At 44.4% G+C, this 13,087-nt stretch overlaps 1 protein-coding gene across 1 annotated transcript in view; it reads left to right on the top strand.

The window, feature by feature from the left end:
* Positions 1-13,087, top strand: part of LOC115162606 (MAM domain-containing glycosylphosphatidylinositol anchor protein 1-like) — a 367,347-nt gene that overhangs the window by 276,208 nt on the left and 78,052 nt on the right. The window contains exons 11-12 of the mRNA XM_029714070.1: positions 1,622-1,888; positions 2,373-2,521. Of these exons, the coding sequence (XP_029569930.1) occupies positions 1,622-1,888; positions 2,373-2,521 (416 nt within the window). The remainder of the gene's footprint in view (positions 1-1,621; positions 1,889-2,372; positions 2,522-13,087) is intronic.

Genomic DNA, 13,087 nt, shown 5'->3' with positions numbered 1-13,087 from the left:
AAATGCAATGGTTCATTGATTCAGTCTAAAACTTTGCACATACACTGCTGCCATCTAGTGGACAAAATCTAAATTGCTCCTAACCTTCAATAGTACATATGGCCTTTCTCTTGCATTTCAAAGATGACGGGACAAAAAACAAACAAAAAAAACGCATGTTTTTTTTCTTCGTATTATCTTTTACCAGATCTAATGTGTTATATTCTCCTACATGAATTTCACATTTCAAAAAACTTAAAAGTGTTTCCTTTCAATATGCATATCCTTGATTCAGTTCCTGAGCTACAGGCAGTTAGATTTGGGTATGTCATTTTAGGCAAACATTTCAAAAAAGGGTTTGATTCTTAAGAGTTTTTAAGACATATCATGATTCAAGAAGGTTTCTCCTTTCATTTTGTTGCTGGGACCATTGCTGTGAATGCTCACCTACCTTCCCCTACCCTCTCTTTCTGTCTCTCTTTCTTAAATTAGGGCTAGGTGTTCCGCTAGCGGGACACCTGCCGACAACATCCGGTGAAATTGGAGGGTGCCCAATTCAAATAAATATTTGTAATATAAAACATTCATGAACATCTTATATAATTTAAAAGCTTAACTTCTTGTTAATCTAACTGCGTTGTCAGATTTCAAAAAGGCTTTACGATGAAAGCACACCATGTGATTGTCTGAGGACAGCGCCCCACAGCAACATATTTTTCAACCAGCACAGGCTTCACAAAATCACAAATAGCGATTAAATAAATCACTTACTTTTGAAGATCTTCCTCTGTTTGCAATCCCAATGGTCCCAGCTACAACATGAATGTTTGTTTTGTTCGATAAAATCCTTCTTTATATCCCAAAATGTCTGTTTAGTTGGCACCATCGATTTCCACTCGTTCAACATGCAGACAAAGGAGTCCAAAAAGCTACCACTAAACTTCGTCCAAACAAATCAAACGACATTTGTAGTTAATCCTCAGGTACTGTAAAATGTAAATAAACTATAGTATTTCATACGGAAAGTAGTATGTTTAATAGGAAAGGAAAATTCGTAAGCGTGCGCCGAAAATACTGATTTTCTTCAGGTGGGCTCCTAAGAAAAACTCCAAATACTTGTTAGTTTTTCAAAAAAGAGGCCTTAAAACTTGAATGAAGACTGTTGACATCTAGTGGAAGCAATAGGAATTGCAATCTGGAAGATGGATGTACATAGAAACAATAGATTTCCATAAAAATTATAATTCTGGTCGGATTTTCTTCGGATTCTCGCCTGCCATATCAATTCTGTTATAGTCTCAGACATTATTTGAACAGTTTCAGAAACATCAAAGTGTTTTCTATCAATTATATGCATATCCTGGCTTCTGGGCCTGAGTAACAGGCAGTTTTCTTTGGGCACGTCAGTCAGGCGGAAATTCAGGAAACTTGACCCTAGCCCTAAGAAGATTTATACATCTCCCTCCCTCTCTATCTTACAATATTGATATTTCTCTCCTTTAAACCTAGGAGAGGAGCTGCTTCTACTACTAGACTATATGGGGACACTTTATTTGAAGGGTACCTACATGAGGAAATCATAACACGTTTATAATGCATACATAACCAAATCATTAACACAATTTTTCCTCTCTACACTCAGATGCTCCAGTCCTGGACCCGGTTTTCCAGGACGTTCGCTCGCCCAACTACCAGTTTGTGACCTTGCGCTGCATCATTCAGAAGTCCAACCCGCCACGCATTGCCAGCGTTCGCTGGACGCGAAACGGCGAGCCCCTGACCTCCCTGACCCCACACCCACAGGAGAACCCGCAGCTGAAATTCAAACTGGACCCCAGCAACAACGGCACGTACAAGTGCCATGTCAGCAACGGTGTGGGCTCTTCTACCTGCACCTTCAACATCTCATGTGAGTACCAGAAGCTGCTGGAGTTTCTGGTGGGGTTGAGGTCAATTCCATTTAAATTCAGTCGATTTGGGATGTAAATTGGAATTTCTGTATACTTCCCGAATGGGCTAAATTGAAATGGAATTATCCCAGGTTACTGGAAATTGATTTTACCTTGTTTCCTGGTTTCATACATTAGCACCTTGACTCGACTTCTTTGGTGTTGACAGGTCAGAAAAAAGGCTGGATAGGTGGGAGCAGCCTTACGGTTATGGCTACACCTACAAAAGAGTTTCGCTTTGTGTAAAATATAGGACTGAAAATTAAGTACATGAAAAGTTTGAAAACTTTTACTAATGGACTTAATCTGACCCTCTGATACGCAATAGATAAAAGTATCAAACCAACCAACCAACTAACTCTCCCCCCTCTCTCCTTACCCCTGTCCTTCTCCCTCTCTCCCTCCCTCACCTTTCCCTCACCTCTCCCTCCCCCAACACTGTAGCCCGTCCATACAACGCTGAGTTCTACTTTGACACGCCCAACCCCATCTGCAATCTGAAGGGCAACAACTTCTCCTACAACCTCCAGTGGACCCAGAGTGAGCCCGCGGCTACAGACCGGATCATTGGCTACTGGGTCAATGTTCGCAATGTGAGTCACTCACACAGACACTCACTCACTAGGGATGTGCACAGGGTTTTGAATATTCTCCTTTCCTTTTCTCTCCTCTTCCTCTCTATCCTCCCTTCATATTCCCCATCTCCTTCCTTTATTCTCCTTTCTCCCTTTCTCTTAAAGCCGGTGATGAAAAATGACCCCCCCTAACTATTGGTTGTTGGAATATGGGAAACACATCTGAGAGTGTTTAGGCCTATATGTAAATGTAATCTTGAGTTTATTATACGTTAATGTATTTCCTGTCTTGAAGGTGATACGTCATGACATTGCATGTGTTGCAAAATCTATACCTATGTAGCGATGCAAAATGGCAATCCTGCATAGTTGTGTAGCAAAAATATGCAGATGTGTTCAGCCCCACAATTAATTATTAGCCAGCAGCATACCACCCTGCATTCCACTAATTACTTGCCTTTGAAGTTAAGCAGGGTTGATCCTGGATGGGAGACCAGATACTGCTGGAAGTGGGTTTTGAGGGCCAGTAGGAGGCACTCTTTCCTCTTCTGTAAAAAACATTGCCCTGTGTCGGGTGCGGTCTTTGGGATTGGGATGTTAAATGGGTCCTATCTGTGGTCACTAAAGATCCCATGGCACTTATTGTAAGAGTAGGGGTGGTAACCCTGGTTAACTTCCCAACCTGGCCACCTTCTGTAATCATCCGCATCTTCAAATTGGCTCATTCCTCACCCATTTAACTATTCCCCAGGTCGTTGCTGTAAATGAGAATGTGTTCTCAGTCAACTTACCTGGAAAAAATAAATAAATGAACTTGATGGGTTTTTGCGTTGTGAATCATAAATACGGCTTTAATGTCTCGGCCCTGAGGTGGTCTTTCTAAGCATCGGTGTAAGGCATTGAGGCAACGTTGTGTGGTGGTTGTTTGTTCACTGGGAATGGCCTGAAGTTGTCTTCCATCAATGATACGTGGGCTAGTGGTCTAAAGTACTCCATGGGTACAAACACGTAGGCTAGTGGTCTAAAGTACTCCATGGGTACAAACACTCTGAACATGCATGTGAAACGTTGGTTTGACCACTTACTTTCTTCTTCCATTGGCCAAATTTGTAAATATCAGGTGTGACAGTTGACAGGACATGTGACGGTTGACAGGACATCACAATGTTCCCCCTTAGCATCTCTCTCTCTCTCACTCTCTCTCACTCTTCCCAATGGCCTCCTAATTTCCCTGTTAAACAATGTAATCAGCCCACAGCAAGAGAAGGAAAGTGAGAGAGAAGTAAAGAGGGAGATGGGGGAAGAGAGGGAAATAAAAGGAAAAAGAGGGAGAGGGGAAGAGAGGAAGTATCTTGATGAATTATACAAGCGTGGCAGTATTCAAAGCAAAAAAGCACACACACACACTCTCTCACATAAACGCACACACACAAACACACAATTGGGGCCAGAAAGGGAGAGAGGGAGTAAGGGGGCTGGATTAGTCAGCTTGGCTTTGTGCAGCTGAAAAGCAAAATGCCATGCTCTTTAACTTCTTGAGGCTACCTGGGACGTTAGCGTGCCACCTGTGGCGCACCCTATCAACAGCAGGTGCATTTCAAGAGCGGCAAATTTGAAACCAAATAAATGTACAAATTCAAATTTCTCAAACATACAACTAACTTACAGCCTTTGAAAGATAAACATCTTCTTAATCTAACCACGTTTACCGATTTCAAAAAGGTTTTACGGGGAAAGCAAAAAGTTAGGTTATGTTAGGAGAGTACATTGACAATAGCTGTGTGCAATGCATTGTCGATTCAAAGACATGCCTCACCAAAACCATACAATCAGCTAAAATTATGCACTAACCTTTTACAATCTCCATCAGATGACACTCCTAGGACATTTTGTTAGACAATGCATGCATTTTTAGTTCTATCAAGTTCATATTTATATCTAAAAACAGTGTTTTACTATGGCGTTGATGTTCAGGAAATCGTTTCCCTCCAATACCGGCAGTCAAGTCATGACGACAAAATAATTAATTAATATTAGAAAACATTGCTAAAATATTATATTGTCATTCAAAGAATTATAGATTTACATCTCTTGAACGCAATGGACTTGTCAGATTTTAAATTAACCTTACTGGGAGATCACACTTTGCAATAATCTGAGCACTGCGCCAGACAAATACGCATCGCGATACAGACTAACCGCCATGTTGGAGGAATCTAAAATCTAAAATACTATATAAATAATCCATTACCTTTGATTCTCTTCATCAGATGTCACTTCCAAAGAGTCCCAGGTCCATAACGAATGTAGTTTTGTTCAAAAAAGCTCATCATTTATGTCGAAAAACCTCCGTGTTGTAGCGCATGATCTAAGCCAGCCGGACTTCACTTCACTTCAAGAACGGAAAAAATATATTTCCGTTCGTTCAAACATGTCAAACGTTGTATCGCATAAATCATTAGGGCCTTTTTTAACCAGAACATGAATAAAATTCAAGGCGGACCATTGGGTTTTCTTTTAAAACGTTTCGGAATGAGAGTACCCACCATCAAATCGCGCGCCAGGGTGAATGATGGACCATCACGTTCCATGGCTCTTATTCGGTCAGATCTCACTGTAGAACACTCAAAACACTTTGTAAAGGCTGGGGACATCTTGTGGAAGCAATAGGAAGTGCCAGAATATAATTCACCCCCTTTGTTTTTCAATGGCATAGGCTCAAAGTCAATTCAACACATCAGGTATCCACTTCCTGTCAGAATCTGTCTCAGGGTTTTGCCTGCCAAATGAGTTCTGTTATACTCACAGACACCATTCAAACAGTTTTTGAAACTTTAGGGTGTTTTCTATCCATATATAATAAGTATATGCATATTGTAGTTACTGGGTAGGTGTAGGAGGCAGTTTAAAATGGGCACACTTTTTTCAAAAAATTCTCAATACTGCCCCCTATACCCTAACAGGTTAAAACTCATTCCTTAAGTAAGCACCTGCTGGGAGACACCGGATTTAGCATCTTGCATGCTAGTTGGTAGGATGTTTCGTGAATGAGTTTGCACACTCCTTCTGCTGCTTGGACGTGTACAGCATGCATTGTTGTTGATGCCCAGCTAGCACATAATGTTCTGAGAACCATATGTTTCTTAGAGCATGGTGACAGCATGGTTTTCCAATGTTTATTTTGCACACAACCTTCCCACAATCTTCTGGAAATGGTGTAGGAGACCCAGCTAGCACATAACGTTCTGAGATGGGAATATTTCTTAGCTGGGAATTTCAGTACTTGAGCATAACATTTCCTAAAAGTTTCCTCATGGTTCTAATTAACCTGTTTGGGATAGGGGGCAGTATTTTCATGTCCGGATAAAAAACGTACCCGATTTAATCTGGTTATTACTCCTGCCCAGAAACTAGAATATGCATATAATTATTAGCTTTGGATAGAAAACACTCCAAAGTTTCTAAAACTGTTTGAATGGTGTCTGTGAGTATAACAGAACTCAAATGGCAGGCCAAAACCTGAGAAGATTCTGTACAGGAAGTACCCTGTCTGACCATTTCTTGGCCTTCTTTGTCAACTCTATCCAAAATACAGGATCTCTGCTGTAACGTGACACTTTCTAAGGCTCCCATAGGCTCTCAGAAGGCGCCAGAACGTTGAATGATGACTCTGCTGTCCCAGGCTGAAAAACAGTAGCGCATTTGGATAGTGGTCGATCTGAGAACAATGAGACGGGAGCGCGCATGCACGAGACGACTCCATTTTCAACTTTGAGTCTTTGAACGAAAAAAGGGTTTCCAGAATATTATCGCTATTTTATGAGAAAAATCGCATAAAAAATGATTTTAAACAGCGTTTGACATGCTTCGAAGTACGGTAATGGAATATTTTGAAATGTTTTGTCACGATACGCGCCGGGCGCGTCACCCTTCGTTACCCTTCAGATAGTGTCTTGAACGCACGAACAAAACGCCGCTATTTGGATATAACTATGGATTATTTGGAACCAAAACAACATTGGGTGATGAAGTAGAAGTCCTGGGAGTGCATTCTGACGATGAACAGCAAAGGTAATCCAATTTTTCTTATAGTAAATCTGAGTTTGGTGAGTGCCAAACTTGGTGGGTGACAAAATAGCTAGCCTGTGATGGCCAGGCTATCTACTCAGAATATTGCAAAATGTGCTTTCACCGAAAAGCTATTTTAAAATCGGACACCGCGATTGCATAAAGGAGTTCTGTATCTATAATTCTTAAAATAATTGTTATGTTTTTTGTGAACGTTTATCGTGAGTAATTTAGTAAATTCACCGGAAGTGTTCAGTGGGAATGCTAGTTCTGAACGTCACATGCTAATGTAAAAAGCTGGTTTTTGATATAAATATGAACTTGATTGAACAAAACATGCATGTATTGTATAACATAATGTCCTAGGAGTGTCATCTGGTGAAGATCTTTAAAGGTTAGTGCTGCATTTAGCTGTGGTTTTGGTTTTTGTGACATTATATGCTAGCTTGAAAAATGGGTGTCTGATTATTTCTGGCTGGGTACTCTGCTGACATAATCTAATGTTTTGCTTTCGTTGTAAAGCCTTTTTGAAATCGGACAGTGTGGTTAGATAAAGGAGAGTCTTGTCTTTAAAATGGTGTAAAATAGTCATATGTTTGAAAAATGGAAGTTTCGTATTTTCGAGGAGTTTGTATTTCGTGCCACGCCCTATCATTGGATATTGGAGCGGTGTTTACCTAGCCCAGAGAGGTTAAAATAACATCAAATTGATCGGAAATACAGTGTAGACATTGTTAATCGACAAAAAAAACTAAAAATCAAAAACAAGGACATTTCTAAGTTACCCCAAACTTTTGAACGGTACTGTACATAGATACTGTATGCTACAGTAGAAACGACAACACGATATACAGAAAATAAGGCACTTACTTTGATTGGAACGTGTACACAAAACAACAACGAAGGCAATGCGAGCGCCAGACAGAAAATGTGCATGTCACGTCCTGACCCTAGTAAGATGTAATTTTCTATAGTAGAGTAGGTCAGGGCGTGACAGGGGGGGGGGTTTGTTTTTCTATTTCTATGTTTGTGTTCTAGGTTTCTATTTCTATGTTGTTTTTTGGGTTGCTCTCCAATTGGAGGCAGCTGGTCCTCGTTGTCTCTGATTGGAGATCATATTTAAGTAGGGGTTTTTCTTCCTGGGTTTTTGTGGGTTATTATATTTTGAGTAGTGTTTGTTTCTCTCTGTGTCACGGTTTGTTGTTTTTGTCAATTCAGTTATTTATGTTTTGCAAAGTTTCACGGATTTAATAAAATATGGAACTACAACCACGCTGCACTTTGGTCTGCTCCTTTCGACAGCCATGACAGTGCAAGACTGCTGTGGTGGTTAATTGTTTTACTATCAAATGAGGAGAGACAAACTTATCACACAAGTCAGAGTTATCCCTTATTAATAAGGGAGCAGGTCAATACAACGCACACATATAAAGTGAATCGATTGAGTGCTCTACGATAATGATGGCTGATTGACAAATCACGCTCAGATGATTCGTTGAGAGCCCCGAGACAAAAGTATTTTATAGCCAAGATACACCCCTTTCAAACTACATGACGAACAATAGATGTATAGAATGTGTCACAAGGTTAAGATTTGTATGAAAGATACTTTTAATTCACAGCAGACAGTATCTGGTGTGTCAACAGTATCTGCTGTGTCAACAGTTATTTTTCATTGTATAGACCAGGGTCTGGTCATCTCTCCCTTGTGCCATATAGAACAGAAACATTAACTAATGCTCTGGAATGCAGTCTCTTTAGGTTTTATCATCCAAAAGACAGCATAAATCTCCTGTCAGTGTTATCTCCCACAGGCCCATCCTCAGTAGAACACACACAGATGAGCGTTCTAACAACCCCTTATTCTGTTGCATAAAACAAACAGTTGATACAATAATAGCATTATAACATAATATTGCAATTTTCCAAGACACCTGAACAATTACTACATTGAGAACGGTTTCATAGACATGGGTTAAGCCTAGTCCTTGACTAAGCATTACCTCTTAATGCAGATCTCCAGGTTGCAGTTGTAAATGAGAACTTGTTCTCAACTGGCCTACCTGGTTAAAATTGACAGGAACTTCTTAGTCTAAGACTAGGCTTCATCTCTGACTGTGTAACCGGCAAGTAGTATGTCACAAACAGCTGACTTTTACCCTACACTCAAACTGTGGTTTCTCATTTTTCCTCATGGACCTGTAGCAGCAAGCCCTTGTGCTGACCTTTCCTGTTACCTTGTCCCTGTTCGAAACTGTTTGGAATAAAAATAATGAGCAATCAGAATGTTAGCTAGCTACTGTAAAAGGCATGTCTTATTAAACTACGTTACAGCTTTGAGTAAACATCCTTGTCTGGTCTGATATGCAACTTGGCTATGCTTACCTTCATAGTTGAAAAGGTAACTGGAGATAAAGTTTGAATTTTTCTAACTTGGAGGTCGGTGCTGTGCTACTTGTCTTGGCCAGACAATATATATCCGTCACTGTTGTCTTTGGCAGCTCTTGCAAGCGCCTTGTGTAAAACAGTGCCATGGTTGGTAAGGGAAGGGGGCTTTGGCTAATTGCTAGTCACTGTTACAAAGAAAAATGCTATTGCAACCTCTTCGCAATAAGGAATTGAGACCAAAAGCTCAAGAGTTTTTAAGTGTTTATTACCAAGGATATAGTCAGCTGAGTGCATACATTTAGAAAGTTCACAAAACATCTTATACTCTTCCCTCCTTTTAGGCACCCCCGCCTTGTCGGTGTCACCTCCCCAGCTATACATTTTATGACCTCAATGAGTTTGCCATATCTCCCCTGTGGAATGTCCATGGTCCTCTCTTGTCCTGTGCCTGACCCTGCTGTCTGATCGTAGGCAATTTCCTAATTTGATTAGGTCAACCTTTCTAAATTAGCATGCACACAGTTTAATGGCCTAAACTCCATTAATACTCACAGTAATTATTCACTAAACAGGATACAAACAAACTACAGTTTAACTTGAAACATGCTACATTTTAACAGAATCCATCAGTCCCCCCTATTAAACCATAAACACTTCTTATTGGTAAATATCACTAAACAATAATTTAACTGCCGGCTGTAGGCTTTCTTCTTCTTTGGTTTTCTCCAGACCTGAGAGTGTGATAGAAACAGACTTGATAGAGAAAATACTTGTAAGGCTCGGGCGTAGTGGAGGAGGAAACAGACGCAGGAAGCAGCGAGAAGGGTTATAGTTTTTAATGCTCGAAAAGCAAAACACCTGCTAACCCAACATGCGAACTTACCGCACACAAAATGAAAGTGCCCCAAACACAGGGGACAAAATACAGTGAGCGCAACACGATGCACTAGCGCAAAATACAGACAGCGCTTACCCAAGCAACACACAGAGGAAACAATCCCGCACAAAGAGTAGGCGGGCCAGCTAGCTCATATAGCCCCGCTAATCAACCCAACTACCGACAGGTGCAAACAATAACAGAAAGGGGGAAAACAAAAAAGGAATCAGTGGGAGCTAGTAGGCCGGTGATTACGACCGCCGAGCACCACCCGAGCAGGAGGGGGCACCACCTTCGGTGGGAGTTGTGACAGCGAGGCGTCGGGCGATCCGGACGTAGGCGATGGAAATCCTTCAACATGGATGGGTCCAAGTTGTACTCCGCCAGGCACCCAGCACCTCTCCTCCGGACTGTACCCCTCCCAGTCCACGAGGTACTGCAGGCCCCTCACCCGGCGTCTCGAGTCCAGAATGGCCTGTGTGCTGTACGCCGGGGACCCCCGATGTCCAGAGGGGGCGGAGGGACCTCTGGCACCTCACCTTCCTGTAGGGGACCAGCTACCACCGGCCTGAGGAGAGACAAATGAAACGAGGGGTTAATATGGTAATAGGAAGGGAGTTGCAACTGATAACACACCTCGTTTATCCTCCTCAGGACCCCACACACTGCGGCCCCAGCTTCCGGCAGGGCACGCGGAGGGGCAGGTTCCAAGTCGAGAGCCAGACGCTGTGCCCCGGTACGAACACGGGTGCCTCACTGCGGTGGCGGTCAGCACTCCTCTTCTGCCGTCCACTGGCCTCCTTCAGGGATTCCTGGACGGCTCTCCAGGTCTCCTTGGAGCGCTGTACCCAGTCCTCCACCGCAGGAGCCTCGGTCTGGCTCTGGTGCCATGGTGCCAGGACCGGCTGGTAATCCAAAACACACTGAAAGGGTGACAGGTTAGTATAGGAGTGACGAAGTGAGTTCTGGGCTAACTCCGCCCAAGGAATGTACCTCGCCCACTCCCCTGGCCGGTCCTGGCAATACGACCTCAGAAACCTGCCCACCTCCTGGTTTACCCTCTCCGCCTGCCCATTACTCTCGGGGTGATAACCGGAGGTCAAACTGACCGAGACCCCCAGCCGCTCCATAAACGCCTTCCAGACCCTGGATGTGAACTGGGAACCTCGATCAGAGACAATGTCCTCTGGCACCCCGTAGTGCCGGAAGACGTGGGTAAATAGGGCCTCCGCAGTCTGCAGGGCCGTAGGGAGACCGGGCAACATGAGGAGAAGGCAGGGCTTTGAAAACCGATCCACAACCACCAGGATCGTAGTGCTCCCCTGAGACGGGGGAAGATCTGTCAGGAAGTCTACAAATAGGTGCGACCATGGTCGTTGTGGAACGGGGAGGGGCTGTAACTTCCCTCTCGGGAGATGCCTAGGAGCCTTACTCTGGGCGCACACCGAACAGGAAGAGACATAGAACCTCACGTCCCTAGCCAAGGTGGGTCACCAGTACTTCCCCCTGACACCCTGCACTGTCCTCGCCACACCAGGATGACCCGAAGAGGGTAGAGTGTGCGCCCACCGAATCAATTGATCACGGACACCAAGCGGCACGTACATGCGACCCACGGGACACTGAAGGCGCAGGTTCCAATACTAACGTCCGCTCGATGTCCGCGTCCACCTCCCATACCACCAGTGACACCAGCCTAGACGCTGGAATGATGGGAGTCGGATCGATGGGCCGGTCCTCAGTGTCATAAAGACGGGACAGCACCTCGGCCCTCGTATTCAGGGAGCCTGGTCTATAGGAAATCGTGAACCTAAACCGGGCGAAGAACATGGCCCACCTTGCCTGACGCGGATTCAGTCTCCTAGCTCCCTGGATATACTCCAGATTCCGATGGTCGGTCCAGATGAGAAAGGGGTGCTTAGCCCCCTCAAGCCAGTGTCGCCACACCCTGAAGGCTTTTACCACCGCTAGCAACTCCCTGTCTCCCACATAATAGTTATACTCCGTCGAACTAAGCTTCTTCGAAAAGAAAGCGCAGGGGCAGAGTTTCAGTGGCATACCCGAGCGATGTGATAGGACGGCACCCACCCCAGCCTCGGATGCGTCCACCTCCACTATGAATGCTAGAGACGGGTCCGGGTGCGCCAACACGGGTGCTTCGGTGAACAGCACCTTCAACCTCTTGAAGGCTCCGTCCGCCTCAGTCAACCACCGCAAACGCACCGGCCCACCCTTCAGCAGTGAGGTAATGGGAGCCGCTACCTGGCCAAAACCCCGGATAAACCTCCGGTAGTAATTGGCAAACCCTAAGAACCGCTGCACCTCCTTCACCGTGGTTGGAGTCGGCCAATTACGCAGGGCCTTAACGCGGTCACACTCCATCACCACCCCCGTGGTGGAAATGCGATAGCCCAGGAAGGAAACGACTCGTTTGGAAAACACACATTTCTCAGTCTTAATGTATAGGTCATGCTCCAGCAGTCTCCCAAGCACCTTGCGTACCAGGAACACATGCGCGGCGCGGGTGGCGGTATATATCAGAATATCATCGATATAGACAATCACGTCCTGCCCGTGCAGGTCCCTGAGAATCTCGTCTAAAGGATTGAAAGACGGCTGGAGCATTCTTCAACCCATACGGCATGACGAGGTACTCATAATGGCCCGATGTGGTACTAAATGCAGTTTTCCACTCGTCTCCATCCTTAATACGCACCAGGTTATACGTACTCCTGAGATTCAGTTTTGTGAAGAATTTTGCTCCGTGAAATGATTCCACCGCCGTAGCGATGAGAGGTAGCAGGTAACTAAACCCCACCGTGATAGCATTTAGACCTCTGTAATTAATGCACGGACGCAGACCTCCCTCCTTTTTCTTCACAAAAAAGAAACTCGAGGAGGCGGGTGAGATGGAGGGCCGAATGTACCCCTGTCCCAGAGATTCCGTGACATATGTCTCCATAGCCACCGTCTCCTCCTGTGACAAGGGGTACACGTGACTCTTGGGAAGTGCAGCGTTAACCTGGAGATCTATCGCACAATCCCCGTCGATGAGGTGGTAATTTGGTCGCCCTCTTTTTACAAAAAGCGATCGCCAAATCGGCATAGTCAGGGGGAATACGCACGGTGGAAACCTGGTCTGGACTCTCCACCAACGTGGCACCTATGGAAACTCCTAGACACCTCCCTGAACACTCCTCGGACCACCCCTGGAGAATCCCGTTTCCACGAAATCCGGGGATTGTGATCAG

This window comes from Salmo trutta, chromosome 25 (assembly GCF_901001165.1).
Source record: "Salmo trutta chromosome 25, fSalTru1.1, whole genome shotgun sequence".
NCBI lineage: Eukaryota > Metazoa > Chordata > Actinopteri > Salmoniformes > Salmonidae > Salmo > Salmo trutta.
Note: the sequence above shows the minus strand (reverse complement) of the source record. Positions and strands in the feature narration are given on the sequence as shown.